This window comes from Antechinus flavipes, chromosome 1 (genome assembly GCF_016432865.1).
Source record: "Antechinus flavipes isolate AdamAnt ecotype Samford, QLD, Australia chromosome 1, AdamAnt_v2, whole genome shotgun sequence".
NCBI lineage: Eukaryota > Metazoa > Chordata > Mammalia > Dasyuromorphia > Dasyuridae > Antechinus > Antechinus flavipes.
The window spans coordinates 694917187-694944095 of NC_067398.1; the positions used below are offsets into that span (position 1 = coordinate 694917187).

The following is a 26909-nucleotide window of genomic DNA, read 5'->3' on the forward strand; positions in this document are numbered from 1 at the left end:
TCCAAAAATTCTTCCATCAGTCCTGAATTAGGGGTAGCAGCTTATCTCCTTGGGATCACACTTGTGGATATAAACTATATGGAGTAAAAGGTACAAATTTCTATGTTCTAAAGAGGAAAAAACAGTCATTAAAAGTTGTGAAATGTTAATGTTTACTTTAGGACTTTTTTTTCCCCCTAACTCAGAGATCATAGCTTAGAAAGCTAATCCCTAGACAAGAACAACCTTTTTCTATTTTGCCGTTTGCTCACTTGGCTTTTAAAACATTATTAATATATTTTGTTTTTATACTCCCTGAATTTCCCTCTTCAGCTTTCTTCCCTTTCTTCCCTCCCCAAACTGCCCCTTATAACAAAAGAAAATTTAAAAGAAGAAAGAAAAAAATCAGTAAAGCCAGTCAATATGTTTAAAAAATTGGATGTTAAATTCAATGTTCCACACCTGTGGATCATCCTCCACTTCTTCAAGGAAAAGAGGGATCCATCTTCTATCTCTAGGATCATTAGAAACCTAGAATTATATTCTATTCCCACCACATACTTTTTCTGCTGTTTTGTGGTAACTGTTCTTTCAGTTATATTGTTGCAGTACAATACACAATGTATATATTTTCCTAGCTCTGCTTACTTCACTTTGTAACAGTTCATATCAATTTTCTTTTGCTTCTCTGTAATCTTAATTTCTTACAATGCAATAACATTCTATTATTTTTATGAATCATGGTTTTTTTTTTTTTTTTTTTTTTTGGTATTTTCTCAATTGATGAGCATCTACTTTGTTTCTAGTTCTTGCCTTCCACGAAAAAAGTTGCTATACATACTTTTGGAGACTTTTTTGTCAGTGATTTCTTTGAGACACAAGCCTAGCAATAATACCTCTAGTTTATGAAAATTTTACTCATTTATTTGCTTAATTCTAAATCGCTTTACAAAATAACTGTACCATTCATTTACTAACAATATATCCCCTTCCTGAATTATGTCTCATCATGGCAGAGGGGCTTGTGTAACTCAAGGAAACAATTAGCTGTGTCATGCATGGTTATCCAAGAAGGACAAATCATAGTGAAGAATTCTGACAAAAGGTGATCCACTGGAGAAGGAAGTAGCAACCACTCCATTATCTTTGCCAATAAAACTCCAATGGATAGTAGTGTGTGTGTGTGTGTGTGTGTGTGTGTGTGTGTGTGTGTGTGTGTGTAGCATGCTATAGTCCACAGGGTCATTAAAACTTGGACACAATTGAACAACTACACAACAATCTATCTATTGACAATATTGACTATTTCCATCTTGGCCAATTTGCTGAGGTGAAACTTCAGGGTTGTTTTGATTTGCAAACTTTTTATTATTAGTCACATCATCTTTTATCTTAAGAATTCCAAAATCTCAGAGCTGGAAAGAACAAAGTTTCTCTAATACAATCTTTGTGAACAAGATAGAAACAGGTTAAATGATGGTATAGTTAGGTAGATTCAAAAAACTGAACCCAAAGAATAGTCCATTAATGGGTGGTTGTAACCTTAGATGGACGGCTCTAGTAGACTATCCCCATTTCTCTGAAACAAAAGCATATGCTTGGCCTATGTAATTTAATATTTTTATCAATGACCTGGATAAGGACATACATAGAATGTCTATCATACTGGCAAATAAGGCTGGGAGGGATGGCTAACACAATGGTAGATCTAAAAAAGGATAAAAGGTATGTGTGCTATTTATCCTGGAGAAATGATGACCCACCAGGGAAGGGTTATGATGAAAGACCTTAGATTTTTGAACAGCTGTATTGTAGAGGAAGTTTTTGATGTGCTCTGCTCAGTTGGAGAAGACAAAACTAGGAACAATGGGCAGAAACTGCAGAGGAAAATTTTGACTTAATATAAGGAAAAAATTCCCAATAATTAAAGCTAACCCAAATTAACTGGGTAATATAATAGTAATTATTTCCCTCTTACTAGAAGTCTTCAAGAAGAGAATAGATTTGATTTTGGGGTCCACATTGGACCAGATGTCCCTGAAATCCCTTCTAATTTAAGATGGTGTACCCTCAGAAAAAGCAGAACATGTCAGAGTAGGATGCAATATTCTCACTTCCCTGTTTCTTTTTTTCCTTGAATTTAACATCAAATAAAACAAGCATTTCCCTACATAGTATAAGAGGAAAATATTTCATGTGAGATTGTGGATCTCTATTGAGTACTTGTTTTACTTTGAAATACACGATAAATTCAACATGTAACTTTCAAAGCTGTCTTATCTGTTGGTGTTTCTTTCTGGCCTTCTCTCTGTTCTATTCTGTATATATTTTTTAAAAGGTATATTTTAATGTCTTTTTTTTCTTTTTCTTTTCTTTTTTTTTTTTTTTTTTTTTTGCTATTTTATCCCTGTCCCCTTTCTTCTTCCCACCCACTCCCATTAGGAAAAAAAATTAAAGAAAAGAAAAACAAAGCCTTTGTAACAAACACACAGTCAAACAAAAACAAATTTCTACATTGATCATGTTGGAAAATATTTCTCTTCTTCTGTGTCTCAGGTCAATCAGCTCAAGAGGTAAGATATTCAGTTCTAGGGAATCATGGTCAGGCATTGCATAGATCAGAGTTCTTGAGTCTTTCAAAGCTGTTTTCTATACTGTTTTTGGCACATTGGTTCAATGAATTGCTTCCTTCACTCTTCATCCTTTATGGGTCCTATCTTTCTGGGTCAGTTTTGTTCTCAGCTCATTACTATCAAAGCTGTTAGTCTATAAATGTAATTCTCTGCTGCTATATAATATTGTAGCACATTGGGGCAGTGAGGTGGCTCCAATAGAGGGAACTGTGGTCCCGGAATCAGGAAGACCTGAATCCAAAAGCGGCTTCCCACACAAGTTGTGTGACCTGGAAAAGTCATCTAACCCTGTGTCCCCAATATCTTTGTTGAGAAAACCCCAAAAACGAGATCATGAAAGAGTATGTCATGACTGAAATGATGAAACAAAAACAATATGGTACCAATTCAGGCATAGAAAATTAGCTTTCTCTAGTTTCCAAATAAACTCAAAGCACAAGAGTTTTCATGTTTCTCGGGCCCTGACATTGATTTCTCTCGATATGTCAGGTTTTGTGTTGTAGTTGTTGTTTAACCCTTAAAGCTTTGTAGCTGAAGAAGTGACAATAAGGATTACCCCACTATCCAACCAAACCTCCAGACTAAATGGACACTAAATGAACTACTTAGGCTTGCTTGTCGTTTTGTCCATAAGGGACAAATCTGGACAGATCTGGGTCAGGAAGACTGGTTCAAGTCTTGCCTTTGACACATATTCACTTGAACTCTCTGATTGCTGAGGTGCTAAGTTACAAAAAAGTTCCTGATTTGCAACAATGGAAGGAGATTTCCACATCAGGAATTCACCACCCACTAATAAAATCATGTGTCAATCTAGACCAGAAAAAAAAAAAAAAGTTTGTCAGCAGGAACTTAGGATGGTCATGGGAGTAATAACCATTAAGCACAACTGCAAAGCAAATAAATGTAAGGCATGAGTGAGTACGGGGAAGGGACAAAGTGTGAAACATACCTGAGCCGGGATCACATAATCTGCCACATCCCAGATCCTGAGCCCCAGGTCAGAGGTATTGGTCAGAGCCACGCCTTTCACCTTTGTGGTACTAGAACTGACCACCGAATCCATCTCTTGGTAACCTTTTTCCCAAACAAACACCCATCTGCAAAATAGAAAGCTGATTATATGTATCTTTGTACAATGGGGCTAGTGCTTTCTCCATGTTGTTACATTATTTAGATTTAGGGTGGGAAGGAACCTTGGAGATCATTTGTCCAAAGCTCTGCATTTTGCAGATGAGAAGGGAAGTGACATAATTAGCAGAAATGTAATTTAATTCCAGGTCTTCTGATGGCAAATCCAGATTTTTTTCTAGATAGATGGAAAAAACATTTATATATATCAGGCTCTGGGGATATAAATGGAAGCAATGAAAACAGTTCTTGCCTTCAAGAGCTTACTTTTTTTTTTTTGCTGAGGCAATTGGGATTAAGTGACTTGCTTAGGGTCACACAGCCAGAAAGTGTTAAGTGTCTGAGACTAGATTTGAACTCAGGTCCTCTTGACTTCAGGGCTGGTTCTCTATCCACTACACCAACTAGCGGCCCCAGGAGCTTAAATTTTAATGGGGGAGATGATGTATCAAGGGGAGATGGAAGGGAGAATAAGCAATTCTAGGGGTATGGGATAAGGATATTGGGAACTGATTGTACAGTGCTAAGTATAAGATATGGCGAAAGCTTCCCTATACGATTCTGGTGGTCTGGTGCAAGGTTATGGAAGTTGAGTGGAAAGAGGGAAAGAGGGAAGGTGATGATTTTATTCAATTATTCAGTGATATTTGACTCTTCACAATTTCATTTGGGATTATTTTGGGAAAGATATTGGAGTGGTTTTCCATTTCCTTTTCCAGCTCATTTAACAAATGGGGAAACTGAGGCAAACAGCGTTTAAGTGATGAATCTTCCTGAGTCCAGACAGTCTATGCACTATGGCACCACCACGATGGCTGTAGTACAAGCAATAAGATGAAGAGATAGCTCATTGCCTCTAGGTAACTTCTGATAATGAGAGCCTCCCCTTTCAGGATCATTAATGGTTGGTTGGATACCAATATTGCCTATTGCACCAGATTTGCAGGAATTACAGAAATGTATAAGATAATCCCTGGCTGCAAGGGATTTACATTCCAGCAGATTCTGTATTCCTTATCTCCCTTTCCTGTGAAAATTCTTGTTTCCTGGTCTGGGAAATATAGAGGAACCAGATTAAGAAATCTCCTTTCCTCTGATACTGCTACTCCTCTGAAGAGAAACCTTTATCATCTCCTATCTGGGCTCTCTCAGAACTACCCCCACTCTAGTCCTTTCTCCAGTCAGCCACCAAGCACAGGTCCCAGCATGTCATTATGCTCCTCAATGGATTCCAGTGGCTCCCTAACACCTTCCAGATCATACAGAAACTTTGGTAGGCCTTTAATACCTGCCCGGGAAGCTATGGGGGTATAGTAACACTAAGCTCCCCCAGTCAATGTTTTTGATCCTCTTACACTTTAGATTGCCCTGTGCTACTTGTTTATATCTTGTTTCTACATAGTTGCTTGCATGTTGTCTCTCTGATCAAAGATTTGTCTTTTGCCTTTCTTGCATAAATTAATAAATGTTTAATGATTGATTTTAAAAACATTAAATATTTTTACATTATCCTATCCTTGAGAGCTTTCAACTAATCTGAAAGAGAAACTCTTATCAATCAGTCAATTTCTAATTCTGAAACAAGAGCTACGGCCCAGTCTTTGATTAGCCTAGGAAAGTCTCTTCCCTTGTAGTAATTTGGAAGGTTCTAAGACAAGGATAAAGAGTAGAGGCCCAGGATTGATCCACCTCAGCAGTAGCTCTGACATCTGAAGGGTGAGGAGGGAGAACAATCTAGGCATGGAGATTACAAGTGAGAAGTTATAAAGTTGGGTTATGGCCATATCTTGTGTGAAGAAGAGCAAAGACGGTGTCACTATTTTACAGCGTATTGAGGAGGGAGTAGGTAACAAGGTTGGAAAGGTAGGAAAGGGCCTGGTTGTGAAGGGCTTTAAAAGCTACAAGATTTCATATTTGATCTTGGAGGTAAGAGGGAGTCACTGGAGTTTGATGGGGGAAGGAGGAATCCATTGGAATGTAAAACAGCATGAGATCAAAAAACCAGGAAACTCTGTTATTAAGATCAGCAGTCAGGTTGTGAAGATAAAAATGACAGATGTTGGTGACAAGGTGAAAATGTAGGGTGAATGTTAGTGAGGAACTGAGGCTTATACAACAAGGTAAGGAGCTTGGGTGATTAGAAGAATGATGGTACTCTTGATAGTTACAGGGGAGCCTGGAAGAGGGAAAGATGTAGGGAAAAGAAAAGAAGATTTATTTTGTCCATGTTGAGTTTGAGATGTCTCCAGGACTTAAATATTCAATGGGCAATTGGTATTTCAAAGACTACAGGTCAAGAGAGAGGTTGGGGCTGGAAAAAAGAAGTGAAAACCAAAGACAAAAAGATGATCATTAAATCCATGGGGTCTGATTACCAAGATTACTAAGCAAGATAATCTAGAAGGATGTAGATGACCTAGGATGAAGTTTGGGGGACAGTCACAGTTACTTCAGGTCACTTATCACCAGAATGGGAGAACTGTTTGAGGAGAGAAATTCAGTGGTTTTAGGAAACTGATTCTTTAAGATTATGACTACTGGTTTTAGATCAATGAAACAAAATGATTACTTTTCCCTTATCCTGAATCATATAACCTGTGTTTTATCATATTGTGAAATTTCCTTGTTTAGAAATCCTGTAAATGTTATTTCAAATTGGAAGGGCTGCATGAAGTCATGACATATTCTTCTAGTTTGAACAGTTCCCTCACAAGCAGAACAATGCTTGAATTGATAACTGAATAAACATTATTTCTGGCAGACTTATGCCTAAACTGTGGAGTATGATTTTAATATTTCTTTTCTCTCACAACCATAAGGAAAGTTAAACTATCCTTTTTTTAAACTGTTATAGCTTTTTAATGACAGAACATATGCATGGATAATTTTTTAACACTGACCCTTGCAAACACTTCTGTTCCAACTTTTCCCTTCTTTCCCTCTACTCCCTCCCCTAGACAACAGTCAGTCCCATACATGTTAAACATATTAAATAGACTATCCTTTTTAAACCCTGACTATCGGGGAGGAAGATAAAAGGGCTGATAGTAGCGGATGAATATCAGAAAACTTTTAAAGTAATAAGACAAGTATAAATTGATAATCTTTGACAAGAGAACTTTCTGGTCCTGATGCTATAAATACAAATAGGAATTTATATTTTGTTTCTCTTTCTGAGTTACTTCTATCAGTTACTCCTCAGCTTGTTTCAATTGAATGGAACTGCTCACTCCTAGGACAAGAATATTAATATCTTACCATCACTAATTAACATCAAAATGCAACTCAAAGTACATGGCCTCAAATCAATCCTACCTGGGCCATACCAAGTGATGAAAACTAAAATGCTACTGAAAGTTGCAGAATTTGGGTCTGGGAAATTCATTTTGGAAGTCCTTTGTTTACTGATTTTAAAAATGACTACTTTTTATCTATATCCAACCTATATAGGGAATTGTCTGAAGTATATACTAAGGTTGAATAGGCAGTTTTCAAAAGAAGAGATATGTTGTCAACAGTTGTATGAAAAAAGCTTCCAGTCACTGATAAGAAATGCAGATTTTTAAAACTCTGAAGTTGTATCTCCTAGCCCATTAGATAGGCAAAGAGGAATCTCCCCCCAAAATTACAATCACTAGAGAGACTAAGGTCAGGCAGGCACACTTAATACAGTGTTGATGAAGCTGTGGACTGGTCCGATCATTTTGGAAATATGTTCATGTCACTAAAATCTATACCACGGTTAGGTCTTTATCCCAAAGAGATCAAAAGCAGAGGGCAAGGACTCCATATGTATCCAAAAGTTTATAAATAGCACCTTTTGTTGGCACAGGAAAGAACTTGAGACAAAGTAGGTGCCTATTATGTCATGTCAGCTAATCAGCAAATATTTATTAAGTGCCAACTATATTCCCAGCACTGGAGATACAAATATATATGTTAAAAAACTCATAATCCCTACTTGCAAGGAGTATATATTCTAAATGTTATATTTTTGCAATTATATTCTGGAATATAACTAGAATATGATTTAAAGGGATAGAATAAGAAATGAAAAAAGATTTAATGATGTCTGGGAAGACTCGTATGAAATGATGCAGAATGAAGTGGGCAGAATCAGGGGGACAAATTATACAATGACTATAAATGAGGTAAACATCTGTAAAAAACCTTAAGAACTTTGATCAGTGCAAAGAGTAGTCATGACTCCAGAAGACGGATATTAAAACCTGCTTCCTATCTTCCATTATGCTATATAATATTAAACATATAAATATACATTAAACATTATGACTATAAATGTCTATTAAAAGATATATAAGAAAGCAGAACTAATTTCATAAAGGAACATGAGCAGTATTGCTAATAAGTTAAATTTAACATATATTTAAAATTAATTTGTGGGTAATATTTATGATTTCATAAACAATCCACTTTTTCTTGTGTATGGAAATGTTTCTGTTTGTCAAAATTATAATAGAAACTAAAATTTACCCCTAAAAAGCTGCTTTTTGCAAGAGAATTGTTTTGAGGGTCAGCATGGGCTTTGCCAGAGGCAAAGAATCATTAAGGAGAATGAATCCAGAAATTTAATTGAAAAATAGAGATTCTTCTCCCTGAAGAATTCTGACTTGAGAAAACAGAGTAGACAGAAATGATTAAAGCAAACTGAGAATTTTATCTTTGATCTACAGGAGCTTATAGATCTTCTAGGAAGGACGCAAACAAGTCTTAGCTCCTTTCACATAAGACTGAAAAAGCAGAAGAAGGAATGGTAAAATACCAATTCATTAAGTTCCATTCAGGTGGATGACTTCACTGACCTTCTTTGACTCTGGTTTGGGAGCTGGATCCCAACTGTGAGATGGGAGATACTGCTAACATCCACAAATAAAAGAGGCAACATTTCCTCTGTAGCACAGTCTATTTCAGTGTCCATATCCAATCATTTATCAAGTGCTTTGGGGCTTCAGAATATCTCAATCTCTTTCTTCTCTCCCCTCATGCCCATTGAGGGTCTCACACCTGGATCACTGCAATAGCCTGTCTCTCTTTCCACCCCAGCCATCTCCCACTCATCTGTCAAAATAATATGTCTGATTCACCATCCTCCCATTTAATAAATCCCAATGGCTCCCTTCAGGATCAAATGTAAAATACTCTAGCTTCTAAATTCTGATCTGGCCGGTCCCATCCTACCTTGCTAGTCTTTGTACAACTTTCTTCCTTCCCTGCTTTTCAGTCTAGTATCAATCAATCAATCCATAAACATTTATTAAGTACTTACTTTGTGACAAGCAAATATAACTAAAGGTTAAGCAGGATGGGAGCAGGGAAAGACTGTATTTTTAGACACATTCCAACTGTGTGACCCTAAACAAGTCATTTGACATTTTAGTAATCTAGGTCACTTTCTAGGGCTGTTCCCTTACCAAGACACTCCATATCCTCGCTCTGCCATTTTCACTGGTTGCCCCTCATTCCTTTTACTCTCTTCCTTCTAATCTCTGCCTCCTGGCTTCCTCCAATTCTTAGCTAAAATCTTCCCTTTTGCAAGAAGCTTTTCATGGTTCTTAATTTCAGTGCCTCCCACTCCCATCCCCCACTTATCCTGTCTATATCTGGTCCACACTTTGACTCCCCCCCCCCCCATTAAACTGAGAGTTTGAGCAGGGGAGGGACTGTCTATTGTTGTTTCTGTGTATTTCCAGAACTTTGCCCAATGCTAGGAACATAGCACGGGCTTAATAAATGCTTGTCAATCACATGACCTGTCTTAGAGCCAAGCAGGAAAGATCATTTTAATTTCCTAACTTTGACATAAAACAAATCTTGCTGGCTTGAACTGGGCCCTGAAGTCATTTTTTCACTGTACAAATATTTACTGGGCACCGGTAAATGAGGCAAGCATGCTAAGTACGGTGGGAATAAGATGGAGAAGGCTTGTTTCTGTTTTCCAGGGTCATCTAATCTTGGATGAGGAGAACTGGGTATATGGGCACTGGGGAACCATTTAAAATGTCATACCAAATCCCACAAAAAATAAGGAGAACACTGAACACAGTAACAGTCACATTGTGAGGATGATCAACTTTGATAGACTTTGCTCCTCTTGGCAATAGAATCAGTGATCCAAGACAATTCCAAAAACCTCATGATGGAAAATTATTTCCAAATCCAGAGAGAAAACTATGGAGTGTAAATGCAGATTGACGCAGACTATTTTCACTTTTGTTATTGTTTTTTCTTTCTCTTGGTTTTCCCCTTTTGTTCTGATTCTTCTTTCACAGTATGATGAATACAGAAATAAGCTTAATATGACTGTATATGTATAATGATATCAAATTGATTGTCATCTTGGAAAGAGGTGAGGGAAGGGAGGGAACAAAAATGGAAATCAAAATCTTATAAAAGTAAACATCAAAAACTAAGGAAGGCAATCAATTGCTAAAAGCCACGAGCATCACAAGAGATGCTGCTAGAAAAGTCAAGAAATCTTTTTTTCTTGAGCTTCAAAATCTCAAAGAGGAAAAAAAAGTTTTAAAATAGGATTATTACCTCAATGTACTTCAAATCCAGGGTCCCCCACCACAAAATTCCGATGATGCAGATCCTGGAGTTGTGAAGTCCTGAGTTCAAATCTAGCCTCAGACACATACTAGCTGGCTGATCCTGGACAAGCCACTTAACCTGTCTGCCTCAGTTTCCCCATCTGTAGAATAGAGATAATAACAATACCTTCCTCCTAAGGTTGTTGTGAGGATCAAATGAGATAATAGAGGTAAATTTACTTCACAACTTTCAAGGGCTATATTGCTAGTATTCTTATAGAATGCAGTTCCCCCAGGGGCTCTGGGGAAAATACAGAGATGCTAAATGCTTGGGTCATCACCTCAAAGTGTCTCCTTGCCAGGGCCCTCAACCCCAATAGAAGAGCTGCTTTTCTCATATCAAGTTGCCTTCTTCTCCTCCTTCCACCTAGACTGACATTCCCATTACTGGTACAAGTGCTGCTCTCTGCAGCTATATGACTATTTGCAACAGGTGGTTGATCTTTCTCAAGTCACTCCATTTTATTCTCCATTCAAGTTTCCTCTACTTCATAAATTCCTGGAGACTCCATCACCTCTAGGATCAAAAAAGAATCCTCCCCTTGGTATTCCAAGCTATTTATAGCCTAGCTTTCTAATCTTATATCCTGTACTACTTACTTCTCCCTTCATCCCATGAACTCTTCAATCCATTTACATTGGCCTTCTGGAAGCCTCTCACATTGCTCAAACAGGACATTCTCTCTAGACTGGGGACTTCGTCCTCAAATCTTTCCCAGGCTCCCTTGGTAATCTTCCAAGTCCTCCAGCAGAAATCCCACCTCCTACAGGAAGTCTTCCCATTTTATTCTAATGTTTTCCCTCTGTGGATTTCCCCCCAGTTATCTTGTAAAGAGCTTGTGTGTATAGAATTGTTAGGAGGTTGTGTCCCACATGGGGCTGTGAGCATTTAACATATGAGGAAACTGAGGCAAGCAGGGTAAAGTGACTTCCCCAGGGTCACAAAGCTAGAAAGTGTCTGAAGCCGCTAGTGCACATACGCACACAGCAGGTGATTAATAATTGTTTGTTGCCGCACTTTCTTACAGATTCTGACCGGGAAGGTGGGGAAGGAGAAAGAACGGCTAAAGCACAAGCGAATGTCCGGGATAAATCTCCCTGGGAGGAGGGGGTGTGGCCAGCAGCCGGCAGCCAGATAAGCCGGAGCAGATCGATACGTCGTGTCCAGCTGGGGCTGGGCTGAGGCGGAGCCTGGGGGCGGGGCGTGCTGGACATCCGCAGGGGGTGGGGGAGGGAGCAGAATTGAACCACGCTTTGGGAGGTTTTGGGGTAGGGGGCCGGAGGATGTGGGGACTTAAGGCTGGGTCGGGGGGGCTGGAAAAGTCAGCGCAGGGACCTCGGTCTCTCCCCATTTCAAGCTTCTGCACAGAACTTGCCCCTCCCACCCTGCGCCCACGGAAACCGTCGGTCCTCCCATCCGAGGCTCCCGCTTCCTCCGGGGCCTCCCCACTCGTGACTTCCTAGCGCGAGGAAAGGTCGCCCCGGGGAGGGGAGCGGAGGAAGGGTCCCCGCCGCCCAGCACTGCCGCAGGGGGCGTGGCATTAACCCCTTCCTCGGTCCTCGTCCCCACGTGCCCGCAGGGAGAGCGGGCGCGCGCTCCGGGCAGGCCCCGGGTGGTCCCGAGTGGCCGAGGAGGGGAGAACCCTCCTGCCTGGTCCCATATAGTCTCTCCGGGGGGTGGTCGCACGCCTGAGCGGTTCCGCCTGGTACCTGGGGCCGCGCGCACAAGGAGTCTGGAAAGGTGGATGGAGGGAGGCCGCGCGCGCGAGCAGTCCCCGCCTCGGCCCCCGGGCGCGCGCTTACCCGATGACGTAGGCGAGGATGAGCAGCTGCACGCCGCGGTTCATGAGCCCCACTTTGCGGCTGCGGATGAGCACGATGCGCGGCGTGTCATACTCGAAGAAGAAGCTCGACAACGAAGCCGAGCAGGCCGCCATGGTCCGCCGGGCTCGGGGCCAGGCTCGCAGTCTGCAGCCTCCGGTGGCAGCCGAACCGAGCGCAGGGAGAGCGGCCGGGCCCCGCCCCGGCCGGGAAAGGGCCGCACCGGCCCCGCCCCACACCCCTCCCCCCGCCCGGAGCCGGAGTCCCCCGCGTAGCTGTCCCGCAGCGGGGCAGGGTATGAATTTGTGGAGCGCGAGAACGTGGAGAGCCTCAGGCCGCTCTGGGTTAAGGGCTAGAGGTGAAAGCAGACCTGACCTGGGCCGCGTCAGGGGGTCTGAACCTGTGATTATCAAAGTGAAACCAAATCAGTTGCATCAGTTCTGCGTGGATTCTCCCTCCACTCGTGCCCAGCAGCAACTCGCTGGTAACTGAAACCTGGAGTACTTCCTGGGGCTCCTGAAAGTCACTCGCCCGGTACCGGCCGACCTGCGTCAGGGGCAGGATTCGAATCCAGAACTTCTTGCCTCGGAGGTTTCTGCCCTTTTAGGGACTGACATAAACTTCTTAAAAACACAAGCATTCTTATCCACCTTTAACTAGCCCGCGGCCGAGCTCGAGGTTAAGGCTGAGGGCCATAGCCAGGGACAGGTACTGACATGAGCCAAGAGACTGGCCCCAGGTTCCTCCTGGCACCTTATAGAGCTGGAAGACACCTTAGAGACAATCTAATCCAGCCTCTTTATTTCAAATTGAGGGATGAGTCCGTCTCCCTCTGTCTCCGGTCTTTCTGTCTCTTTCTCCTTCCCTCCCTCCCTCTATCTTTCTCTTCCTCTGTTTCTCTCCCTCCTTCCTCCTTTCTCTCTCTTCCCTTGCCTTTCTCTGTCTCTCTTTTCTCCCACCTTCCTTCCTTCCTTTCCCCCAGCTCCTTCAGATTTATCTACAAGGACTTCCAGTGAGCTTACAGGTCCACCTCTCCCTTCCCCTGCCTCCCAAAGTCCTTTTCCACATCTGAATTCTGTCATTTCACCTATGAAACCTGGGGATTGGGTTAAAACACAATGAAAAGTGTGATTTAACCCAGCGGAGTTGCACTGCAGGATGCTCTTAGAGTCCTCTTGCTTAACTTCCTGCATCCACTGGAGATGTGAATAATGGTTCCTCTTCACAAAGAGCTTTTATTTTTTATACAGGATCCACCACTCCCATCCCACCAAGGTGGAGACCCCCTTTTCATTTTCTCTCTTAATTATTGAATTTCCCCAGAGGCATCAGGTTGCTAAGCAACTGATCTCTGGGGATGTTGAGGAGGATGCAGTCTTTCTCCTATTGAGAGATCCCAGGGCAGCTCCTTCCCAGACCTGGAAAACAGGTGCAATTAATGAAGAGGTGACATTTATCCATTTTTACAAGGCACCTTCCAGAGAAAATGCTTTGGGAATTTGATTTTTAATCCTTTTATTACTGATGGGCAATTTATTCCATGATAGTTGTGGTGGAGAAGGACCTAGTAGAAGGATTTTAGGCTAGATATGCCCCCTGAATTTATATGTAGAGAATGTGTTTCTGCCATTTTCCTTAGTTAAGCCATTCTAATACAAGTGTAATTGACCCTTAATGTAGCTTTGTTTTTTAGACTCTGAGAGGACACATGCTTCCTTGGCTAATGTTAGAACCAGTGTGAGTAGGGGATCCCTTGAAGATTGCTCAGACTCAGAATGTGCCCTCTATCCTATATATAAGCAATATTGCTATTCCCTCTGCAGAACGGAATTTATTCATTTAGCGCCATCAAGGATGAGCTGCTGTACCTTATCCACAAATCCAGTGGATATGTGATGGAGAAGAGACAAGTTTCTGAAAGATTATTTACTGGCCATATTAGAGTGATCATCTTTAACTGGAGAAGGATGTCTGCCCATGAAGCCATCTGGCCCATCCAAGAGCCAAGTCGGTTCTTTCTCTGACTCCTGCCAAACTTTGCCCAGGTCCATTAAGCCAGTGGAACAAATGCATAATGAGACTCAGGACAATTTAAGGGGGTAGGCTGGAAAGAGTTCTGCGTCCAACCTCCATCTTATTCTATATTCCTCTTCTAAGGTCCGTTCCTGCCGGTTCTAGAAGGAAGGGCTCTTAGAAGCTAAAATGCTGGAGCTGGAGGGAACCTTGGGGCAGATGTTAGAACTAGAGGAGAGAGAAGCTAGTCTAGTCTACTCATTTGATAACAAGAAAAGCTACGCTCAAAGAGGGGGAAGGTAACTTGCCTGAGAGCATACCAATAAATTAAGAGCAGTCTCCCCTACTAGACTATAAGCTACTTGAGTTCAGGAATATATGATCATAGTCTCACAGGATTTAGAACTGCAAGGGGACTGGGAATCTTAAATGTCAAGGTTGGAAAGGACCTTAGAACACGGACTGTCAGAGTTGGAAGGGGCCTTGGAATATCTACATCAACACCTGGAGAAGCCTTAGAATAGATAATTCCAGAGCTGAGAGAGTGAGAGAGAACAGAGGCTCAGCATTCTCATGGAGATTGATGGGGAAAATGAGCCCCAGAGAGGGAGAACTATTTTGAATGAGATGATGTAGTGAGTTAAGGTAAGGGTTTCCCTAACTAGATCTTAGTTATCTTAGATTTAGAACTAGAAAGCATTAGTGAAATCTGTTAATTTTATAGGTGGGAAAATCATTATTTAGGAAGTAAAGGGATTTTCCCTTGGATCACACAGGCATAAAGGAACCCAGTCAATATTTGAACTCAGATCTTCTAAACTCCATTTTTTATATGATACTCCCTCTCCTAATCAGCCTTCTACTCCCCTGGATGCCTATATGAAACCTTGTGGAATGTGTTGAATTCAGTTAAACTTCATTGCCCAGAGTAGAAGACCTTCAGAAAGCACAGGGGGGCCTGAGGGACACTGTGAGGGCAGCTCACTTCCTCTGCCTGGCTCCCGTTCTGTCCCTCTAGGAGAATCTCCTTCAAGGGCACCCTGTCTGAGGAGCATGTGAGGGAAAACAGCCTGGGGCTGCTGATGGGATACTTAGGAGAGATCCTGGAGGCCATCATAGCCTCAAGTGTCCTTCTGCCATGACATTGGCTTTCAGACAACTGGACTAGAGGGTGGAAGAGTGCTTCCCGGAGACCGAGCATGAGGTGGGAAGAGGCGGGGGTAGGAGAGAGAGAGGGAGAGGGAATGGGCTTGGGAGCCCCCAGTGGGGGGGAAAAGGGAGGCAGACAGAATCAGGCTGCTTTACATGAATGCAGTACACTTAGAAACTCTTTTTCTTACAACTGTAGGAATCTACAACTGATTCCTCCACAAGATGGTGAGATAACTGGGTCAGGTACTGTTATCTTCATTTTATAATTGGAAAAATTCAGGCCATGAAAGCATGAATGTCAAAGCTGGGAGGGGTCTTAGAACAGGGGATGTCAGAGCTGGGAGGGGCCTTAGACAGGGACTAGCAGGCCTGGGAGAGGTATGGTTGTGTGTCACGAAAGAAACGGATCTTTAGGACATAGAATATTAGAGCCAGAAGGACCTTAGAACAGAATGTCAGAGCTGGGAGGGACTTTGGAGTACCGGATCAGAGCTAGAAGGGGCCATGGAGATTTCATTTAAGTCCTTTATTTTATTTTTGTAAATTTTTAAATAATAGCTTTTTATTTTCAAAATACAAAGATAGTTTTCAACATTCATCCTTGCAGAACCTTGTATTCCACATTTTTCTTTCTCATTTCCCTCCACCTTCCTCCCCTAAACAGCAAGTAAGCCAATATAGGGTAAACATGTGTAATTCTTCTAAACATATTTTCACATTTATCATACTGCACAAGAAAAATCAGGTCAAAAGGGGAAAAATGAGAAAGAAAAAAAAAGCAAACAATGACAAAAACGGTGAAAATACATATTCAGTTCCATAGTCCTTTCTGGATGAAGATGAGTCTCTCCATTATAAATCTATTGGAAGTGGCCTGAATCACTTCATTATTGAAAAGAGCCAAGTCCATCACAGTTGATCATCACATAATCTTGTTGCTGTGTACAGAACTTGATTCTACTCACTTCACTTAGCATCAGTTCATGTAAGTCTCTCCAGGCTTTTCTAAAATCATCCTAATGATCATTTCTTATAGAATAATAATATTCCATAACATTCAGATGTCATACCTTATTTAGCCATTCCTTAACTGATGGCTATCCACTTAGTTTCCAGTTCCTTGCCATTACAAAAAAGGCTTCTACAAATATTTTACAAACGTATGGTTTTTTTTCCCTTTTTTATGATCTCTTTGGGATACAGACCAGGTAGAGGCACTGCTGGATCAATGGGTATGCATAGTTTGATAGTGCTTTGTGCATAGTTCCAAATTGCTCTCCAGAATGGTTGAATCAGTTCACAATTCCACCAACAATGTATCAGTATCCCAGTTTTCCCACATCCCCTACAACCTTTGTCATTATCTTTTCCTGTCATCTTAGCTAATCTGAGAGGTGTGTAGTGGTATCTCAGGGTTGTCTTAATTTGTATTTCTCTAATCAATAGTAATTTGAAACATTTTTTCATATGACTAGAAATGACTTTGATTTCATCTGAAAAAAATTGTTCATATCTTTTGATCATTTATCAATTTGAGAATGGTTTCTATTACAAATTTGAGTCAATTATCTATATTTTTAGAAATGCATTTATCATAACCCTTGGATATAAAATTTTTCTCACTTTTCTGTTTCCTTTCTAATCTTGACCGCATTGATTTGGTTTGTACAAAACCTCTTTAATTTAATATAATCAAAATTATCCATTTTGCATTTCATAATTTCCTCTATTAACTCTTATTTTAAAGAAGAGAAAATTATTGCTTTTTTGTCAATGGATGGGAAAGAGGGAAAGAATTTGAAACTCAAAAACTTAAAAGTAAATAATTTTTAAAAGAAAAAAAGAAAAGTCATTTGACAGTGCTAAGGAATTGGGTGGCAAGATTGAGTCTCGAGTCTTCAACAGCTGAGCCCTGTTGTACCCAAATGAGGCACAGGCCGCAATTACCCGGTGTGGTTATAGCCATTCAAACTCACTTTTTAGTTGTGGGATCACACCCATCATTCAAACTCACTTTTTAGTTGTGGGAAGAAATGTGAAAAACAGAAACACTGTAAGTATTATAGCTTTTCTGTGCTGTGTCTGTGGGTGCTTATCAGTATATCTAACTTTGGGTGTATACACTTCCTGACATTAGTGATGCAATAATGTGGTCACACATTCAAATTTTTATTAGACACTATTGGTGTATGCAAAAAAAAAAATGACAACTGAATTGGAAGAGACATTAGGGATGTCCTTTCATTTTACTAGTGGGGAAACTGAATCATGGTTCCTAAATGGGAGAACTCACACCCAGATCCTCCAATTCCATATCCATTGCTTTTTCTACACTTCTTGATCTAGAAGACCCGCTATAAGACATTTACAAATCTATTATTCTAATGGATTTGTGAGTTTATCAATTTGGGGTTTCTTTCTTAAATTCTATATTTCAAACTATCCCAGACTATTACCCCAAACACATGTTTTGTCTTTGCCCTCCCATTAGGGGCTCCTCCCAAGGTGCTCATCTGATTTGGGTTCAGGGATGAGGAGGTGAGGAAGATTTCCTTGACTTCTCTCAACAGCTCAGAGATAATGTAGAATGTTTTCCAGTGGTATAATCTGATCTTGTACCATATGGCTAACCCATATTCCAATTCCTTCTGATTTATACATTTATTTAGTGACATGTACTACTAGTCTCTGGAACAGTTGCTCACTTGTAATCTATTAGAACCTATTATGCTCTCTATGTACATCTTTGTTTTATTTTTATTTTTATTACAGCTTTTTGTTTTCTAAAACATATGCATGGATAATTTTTCAACACTGACCCTTGCATAGCCTTGTATTCTAAATTTCCCCCTCTTTCCCCCCATCCTTTCCCCTTGATGGCAAGTAATCTAATATATGTTATATATGTTAAATCCAATATATGTAAACATATTTATACAATTCTCTTGCTGCACAAGAAAAATTAGATCAAAAAAGAAAGAAAATTAATAAGAAAACAAAATGCAAGCGAACAACAACAAAGAAGTGGAAATGCTATGTTGTGATCCACACTTAGTTCCCACAGTTCTCTCTCTGGATGCAGATGGCTCTTTTCATCACAAGATCATTGAAACTGGCCTTAATCATCTCAATGTTGGAAAGAGTCACGACTATCAGAATATAATATTATTGTTGCCATTATGTACATCTTTTGTGTCCTCTAGGTAACAGTAATTTTATTTTATTTTATTTTATTTTTAGATTTGAATCTATTTATTTATTTATTAATAACTTTTTATTGATAGAACTCATGCCAGAGTAGGTAACAGTAATTTTAAACTCTTTGATGAATATAGTGTTCCACGAATCATGGGTATAGAACAATCCTGGGTAGAATATTGATATTATGTTTAGAAGAATTGCACATGTTTAACCTATATCAGATTGTTTATTCTCTTGGGTAGAGGGAAAAAGGGGAGAGAGGGAGGAAAAATTTGGAACACAAAGTTTTATAAAGGTAAATGTTTAAAACTACCTTTGCATGAATTTGGAAAAATAAGATGCTATTATAATGTAAAAAAATTAGAATAGTGATATTATAAAAATGTTCCTATATTGTTTAAACTTCATAGTCCTAGCTGAGTCTGGAGAAGAAGGAACAAAGAAGAGAAAAGCAAGCAGGATTGAAGTGGGTCCATGAAGATTTGTGTTTGAGATGACAAAACTTTGAGGGAAGGCATTAAGGAATAGATCACAAGATGCCTTACAAAGGGAAAGAGGCCAAAGGTTTAGGGAAAAAATCTCAGACATCCTCATTCCTATGGAAGTATCAAGAGCTGATGACCTATTTGCCAACTTTTCTATCCATATAAAATTGTTGCTCCAGTAATGTACATGTCCTTCATTAAAGTATTAGGAGGGAAAGAACAGACAATCCATAGTATATTGAAACTTTGTTTCAATTTTTGATTTGATTTGAAACTTCAAATAATTTGAAAATCCAAGATCACATTATGCTTTATTGTTTGTGGAACATTACAAAAAAATAGAGTAAAATGTTGCCTTAGAGACCTTCTGCAACAAGATGTGTCCTATGTATATGGAAGGGTGAAACCTCCCCACAAATTAATGTAAACACACATGCACACTTTCCAAAACAGAAGGCCCAAACTGCTCTGCTGAATCAATTAACCGAATCTGTGTAAACTAATTAATTTGAAAGGATTAAAGTACTTTGATCATTGGATAAAGATAGGTGATTTCTTGTGACTGGCTGAAAGAATTCCTGTATATAAAACAGCAAGCTAGTTTAACCTCCAGGAGTTAATAAAAGCAAATGAACAGATTGACATAGGTGGCTGAGGATCCACACTCTGCTTTCCCCACACATAGTCATCTATCTTTTGCTTGAAGACTTTTATTGAGGGAATCAGTACATTAAAAGAGGCCTGTGCTACTTAGGACAGCTCTCATTGTTAGAAAATTTTGCCTTGCATCCAAGGTTTAAATCCATAAAGTTAAATAGAGCAAGTTGAATTCCTCTTTCACATCTCTTTAGAAGTTGAAAATAATGCTTAAGAGGAGAAAAGATGTATATAAGGAGTTGGGTGGCAAGACTGAGTCTCGAGTCTTCAACTATCTCCCTTTAAACTAGGAGTAGGAACTCTTTTTTTTAACCTTTCTTTGTATCCCCAATGCCTGGCACATAGTAGGTGCTTGATGAATGCTTGTGGGCTGACTGACTCTAGTATTAGTAGAAAAGTAATACTGTTTGGTCTGCAGAAAAGAAGACTTAGGGAAGATTAGTGGTTTTTTTTTTTTTTTTTTGGATTGAATTGATGTAAAAGGAACTTTTGGTAAGAAAATACTTTTTTGAAATTCAGATCCCTAATTGTTCTACCTTCTCTAGTATTTGAGAGTTGTCAGGCAGCAATGAGAGGGACCTTAAGAGGTGGTGAGTTTCCCAGAATCACGTAAACAGGATGGCTTAGAAGTGGGACTTGAAATAAGATGGAGATCACGATGTCAATTGTAAAATATGTTGTCATATAAAATTCAACACGAACCAGGAATATATTGATCCTGACAAAGTAATGAATCCAATAGTCTAATTGGCACAGGATAGAGAATGATTAACAGCCCCTACAAAATAGAGGAAGAGTCTTCCTAGGATGTTATTGTTATGCAGCAAGTTAAAAAATATGATGTATTTGGAGGAGGATCTCATCATCATACTTCCCACGGCCCCAGTGAAAAGATAGGAGAAAATAGGAAGTTTAGAACAGTGATTTTTTTGGGAGGACCCATGGGTAGTGGTGAAAATGTGCTGGGATAGTGTCTGCAGATGAGGTTTTGGGAGTTTTTAGATATAACTAGAGAAGAATAAGACTGTATAATTCAAAGAGCAAGCAGTTTCCATTCCCATGAAGCCAGCAACAGCCCCGTTTCCAAAAATATCTTAGAACGGCAGCAAAAATAAAGATCAAAGCATCTCATCCTCTGAGAGAATCTGGCCCAATTAATTTCATTCCTAACTTTGAATCCTAATAATATCCTTTAGAGGAAAATTTTATGCTTGACACTTACTATCATTTAAATGCAAAGCTGTTCTTAAAAAAAAAAAAATTGTCCCCAGTGTTTGGGACAGTACTTGGCATATAATAGGTACTTAATAAATTCTTGTTGATTGTTGACTAGCTGTCTAATTGGTACATTGTGGAATAAAAACATGATGAAATCAAAAGTCCCTGATAATAGAATTTATATAGATTGAATAATAATATCATAATAAAATGACAATATTGAGGTTTATATATTGCTTTCAAGTTTGCAAAGCTCTTTATTATCTCATGTGATCTCTAGGGAGTAAATGAGACATTAAATGATTTGTCTCAGGGTTACCCAGGTAGTATCTGAAGCAGGATTTGAATTAATCTTCCTGATTCCGAATTCAGTGCTCTATCCACTGTGCTACCTCAGTGCCCCATCCCAGTAACACACAGCACTGAATTTAAATGCTGGTCTCAACATGGCACTAGAACCATTAAGGGATAGGGATTACTCTAAAGATATCTTTAGATATATCTTTAGCATAGAGGATTTCCGGGTGAGGAAACTGCCCTTTGCCAATGAAGTTTCTCCTCATTCTTGGCGATTTTAGAGTTTTAGAAAGTTGGGGATAGACCTTATTGAGCAGCAATTCTTAAATCTTTTTAATCTCAGGTCCCCTTTACCTCTTAAAAATTATTAAGGACTCTCTCAAGAAATTTTTATTTATATGAGTTATATTTGTTGATATTTATCATGTTAGAAATAATTATAATATCTAACACCATAATATTATATTATACAGCACTTTAAGGTTTGCAAAAACATTTTAAAAATTTGATTTCATTTCATCCTCCTAACATCTAGATATCTACAGGAGCTTTTCCTTTGCCCACCAATTCTTGCTTCATTGTAATGATAATTTCATTCTTCAGGAGAAGTAGAAATAATATGAATACTTCCTATTTGGTACTTGATTTTACTAAAATGAGGAACTGTCACAGAAAAAGATGAGAATTTTCTCTGTGTGTGTGTGTGTACATGCAAATGACTTTGCCATCATAAGGTTTGTAATAGAGAAGGAAAGGAAAGCCAGAAATAGTTTGACAAAGATTTTAAGAGAGAAGATTTGGAAAGACTGAGAAAGAATTGGTAAGATTTAATAGTTTAATAATCTGCAGAAGAAATTAGCTAGGGAATGGGAAGGTGTCATGAATGAAATTCTGAAAACTCAAAGGGAAATTATTTCAGGGAAGAATAAAGAGAGAAGGTGCCTAAAGAGATTGATTTGGTTGTACAGAAAATTCACTGACTGGCTCAGATTTTTAAAAAATAGAGGCAGGGCCAGATGATTGACAATAAATAGAAAAGAGCAATATGCTAATGATTATGGTTTGGTTTCACTAAGAACAAGTCACGCCAGACTAACCCTATGTCTTTTCTTGGTACAGAGTTACTAGATAAATTAAGGGGATACTTAAGGTATAGTTGCCCTACATTTCAGCAAAGCACTTGACAAAGTTTCTAATGCCGTCTGCCTCACACAAGTAATATTGTAGAAGGAATTGTTGGCTTCCAGTCCTGGATTTCTAGGATCCCATTGGTTAGATTTGTGCCCCACTTTTCTCCATTTTATAGGAATTCTTCACTTATCGTCCTTGAACATTTTCATATTTGATATCTGTATTTCTTCATCAGCCCAATACTTTGTTTTTCACATTTAGAAATGCTATTCTGAGAAAGGTTGCATGGACTTCAGATTGCCAAAAAGGTCTGGGACATAGAAAATGTAAAGAACCTCTGAAGGAGGAAATGAAGAGATTGGACTAGATCCTCTATAATGTCTCTTCTGACTTCAAAATTCTCTGATTCTAGCATCTTTCAAGACTCCATTTGGATTTGTTCTGCCTTACTTGAGTGACATTAGTGGATAGAGCACTAGACTTTGAGGAAAAGCAGAGTTCAAATTCTGCTTTTGATCCTTGTTAACTGTATATCTCTAGTCGAATCACTTAAATCTCCCTCAGCTTGAGTTTTCTCATCTGTAAAATGAGAATAATCATAGAACCTATTTCCCAGGGTTATTGTGGGGATCAAGTGAGAAAATATGTGCATATGTTTATACAACATACACACACATATATAATGCCCACACACACGTATTTTTAAATGCTAGCTATTATTATTGTATGTTCCTAAAATTTTACATTTTTAACCACCTTATTGGAGCTTTAAAGGGACTTTACAATAACTATTTTTCTTCCTTCCTTCTGTCCTTCCTTCCTTCCTTCCTTCGTTCCTTTCTTTTTTTGGTGAAGCAATTGGGGTTAAGTGACTTGCCCATGGTCACAAAGCTAGTAAGTATTAGGTGTCTGAAACTGGATTTGAACCAAATTCTCCTGACTCCAGGGCTGGGTACTCTATTCACTGTACCATCTAGCTTCCCTGCTATGAGTACTAGTACAACTATTCCCTCCACAAATCAATGTGTCATTTATTAGGAATAACATGCACTTTCTTAGCTTTTTTAGTATTTTAAGAAGAGATTTTCTGGTCACCTATCAGATGTCACCTTTTATCTTTCTACAGTCTTCTTCAAAGCCTCTTTCTTGTTGTTCACTCAGCAAAACCAGTCCCCTCACATTTTAGTCTTAAAAATTGCCATCATCAGAACTGTCTCCATTTTCCAGAGGACCCATCAGTTCACAAGGAGGTACCTTTGCTTGGGGATTTCAAGAGTTTACAAACATCTACTAGATAGATTGCTCCTTAGGGGTTTTCAAGGTTCTCCTCAGGAGGCAGGCAGAGCATTTTAGATCATGCCCTGGCATCCTACTAATTGGCAAAGTCAAAAACTGGCAGAAACCAAAGGGACCAACAGTAATTTTATAGAAGAGTTATAAATATTCAAGTTGTTTTAGGATCCTGGGTGGAATGCTAATTATACCGAGAAAAAGATGCTTTCCTACTTCTGTTAATTATTTCCTGTTTGTCTTGTACATTATTTATTTGTACTTATTGGTTTGCTTGTTGTCTCTCCCATTACACTGATTTCCTAGAGGGTTTCTGTTTTGCTTCTGTTTGTATATCCTGGCACATAGTAGTTACTTGTTGATGTGACTGCCCAGGTAAAGAGTCAGTTCAAGTTCTTAGGGGCTGATTAAAAACGAACCAGGTCTACCACTTATTCAATAAGCATTTATTAAATACCTACTATGTGCCAAGCATTGTGCTAGAGGCAAAACTACCATCCCTGCTTTCAAGGAGTTCACAATCTAATGCAAAGAACTACATACAAATAAATCCTAAACCTGTTGAACATTAAATGACTATCTTCAATATATCCATTGTTAGCTAGGTGGTGCAGTGAAAAGAATGTTAAACTTGGAGCCAAGAAGACCTGAATTCAAATTTATCTTTAGATATATATGTTTTTCTTTTTGCATTTCAAATGTTCTTTATTTTTCCAAATACATATAAAGATGGTTTTCAGCATTCATTTTTGTAAAACTTTTTGTTCTTTTTCTCCTTCCCTTCCCTCTCTCCAAAAGAGCAAGCAATCTGATATAAATTAAACATATGCAATCCTTTCAAACATATTTCCTTATTTGTCATACAAGAAAAATCAGACCAAAAGGGGAAAAAAAAGCCTATGAGAAAAAACAAACAAAATTGTGAAAATACTATGCTTAGATCCACATTAGTTTCCATAGTTCTCTCTCTGGATGCAGATGACATTTTCTATCTCAAGTCTATTGGATTGTCTTGAATTACCTCATTGCTGAGAAGAGCCAAGTCCAGCACAGTTGATCATCACATAATCTTGTTGTTACTTTCAGACAGTTATTTATACTTAGTCACTTAATCCTGTTTGCTTCAGTTTCTCATCTGTAAGATGAGCTGGAGAAGGAAATGGCAAACTATTCCAGTATCTTTGGAATTACAAAGAGTCAAACACAACTGAAAAATGACTAAAATTCAGTGTGCCCAACTCTGTGCTAAATTCTCAGAGGGGTGTGTGTGTGTGTGTATGTGTGTGTGTGTGTGTGTGTGTGTGTGTGTATTTTTATGATAGCTTAGAGGTGAACCACCTGGTGAAAGAATAGAAGAGTAAAAGAAGAAAGGATAAAAATATACCAAATATTACATGGTAGCTCTGTAAGAGCCTAGATAGCATAGAATTTAGAAAGAAGCCTCACTAGCTAACTTCTGTCATTTTATTCATTTAAAAAACATAGGCCAGCATTGCTCCAGGAGGCTTTTGATAGAGAGCTTAAGTTAGCTTGAGTCAATCCTGTTTTAGGAAAGCTTACACTTGTTAAATGGCTTATCAAAGGATCCCTGATCTTGAGCAGGAAGGAACTTCAGGGGACGCCTCATTTTACAGATGAGGAAACTGAGACCCATTGTTAATTTGCCTAAGGTCATTCAGATATTAACTAGAAGAGTCAGAATTAAAATCCAGACAGCCTGACTCCAAATTCACAGCTCTTTCCAACACATTTAGTTCTTCTTGCTCAAATAGGAGCCCAGGACTGGAAAGCTTGGCCAGTTTGTGGCTCATAAAATTAAGAAATAATTTGATATATGTGGCAGATCCTAATAAAACTGTCAGCATCTGTTTGCTGTTCAGGATATAGGGACTCGTTCCTCATCTTGCCATTCAGGTGTCAGAAGCTGTATTTTTCTTGGCAGTGATGGGACCAGGGGCCTAGGCTGCAATGCCAGGAGATCTCAAGTTCTATAATTCTACTTTGGAAAAAGGAAACAGAAGGGGAGATTAAGCACAGCTGGGCAGGCTTTTCCATTATCACCAAAAATGGTAATCTGCTGGATGCTTTAGGGAAAGTGGTCCATCCTCTCCAAGAGGCCATGTACTTTTCTAAAATTAGAACATAAGTTTCTTGAAGGCGAAGGTACTTTTTCTTTTTACTTATAATTGTGTCTCCAACACTTAGTCCAACATCTTGCACGTATTAAGTATGCAGCTCTGCCTTGCTTAAATCCAGTTCACTTACAAGTTGAGACCTCAAGAGGTCATAATCCGCTTTGAGAACTAAGGACAGATAACACAAATAATGATCACCTAAAATACTCTTCTCCTGCTTGAATCTTACTTCTCCTCTAAGGTCCAGAGCAAATCCCAGCTCTCCATGAAATCCTTCTCGACAAACTCAGCCCAAAATGCCCTCTCTCTCCTGAGAGTTCTCTAGCATTTATTAGTTATTTATAAGACTTTTTTGTTCTACTTAATTATTATTTATTATTATACTTATTAATTTATTCCAGGGGATCTTGTTTAGCCTTCTTCTTCATCCCTTCTAATTAGCTCTCTCCAAGTCTAAAGATTTTATATATAATGAGGGTTGGATTGGAAGATGCTTCATGGGACATGTCCTCCTCAGACATCAAATATTTCCCCACCTAGAGGTACTCATTTTGAACACTGCCTTTTCCATCATTATCTCATGCCAGATATCTTTCTCTCACCTTTTCAAATTTCTTTTTAATATTTCCTTCTCCATTAAATTGTTAAATTTCCTGAGGACAGGGAACTTAGTTCAGTACTTAGCACAGTACAGTGCCTGACACGTGATGCTGTTTTGTTCAATTGTTTCAACCACGTCCAACTCTTTGTGACCCTATTTGGGGTTTTCTTGGCAGGGATACTAGAGTGGTTTGCCATTTCTTTCTCCAGCTTATTTTACAGATTTTACAGATGACAAAACTGAGGCAAATAAAGTGGAGTGACTTGACCAGAATCACAAAACTAGGCAGTGTCTGAGGCTAGATTTGAAGAGCCTTCTTGATTCCATACCTGGAACTATTTACTGCACTGCCTAGTTGTCCTGGAACATAGTAGCCACTTAATAAGTGTTTAATTAACTAGCAAAGTGGGGCCAAGCCCATGGAGCATTCATCAGGCTCTCTTGGCAACTTCCAAGGATTCCCGAAGGACCCAGTGCTTTGGAATGATGCAACAAATCCTGAATGGTTCTTCAGAATTCCTTGCTGTTGTGATTACCAGGGGGAAGGGAGAAGG

General features: G+C 39.2%; 1 protein-coding gene across 1 annotated transcript in view; it reads right to left on the reverse strand.

Moving 5' to 3' along the window:
- P2RX4 (purinergic receptor P2X 4) overlaps positions 1-12361 on the reverse strand; it is a 31841-nt gene extending 19480 nt beyond the window's left edge. The window contains exons 1-2 of the mRNA XM_051972758.1: positions 12158-12361; positions 3565-3712 (exon numbers count right to left, since the gene is read on the reverse strand). Coding sequence (XP_051828718.1) covers positions 3565-3712; positions 12158-12291 — 282 coding nt within the window. The 5' untranslated portion in view covers positions 12292-12361. The remainder of the gene's footprint in view (positions 1-3564; positions 3713-12157) is intronic.
- Between the last annotated feature and the right edge of the window lie 14548 nt (positions 12362-26909).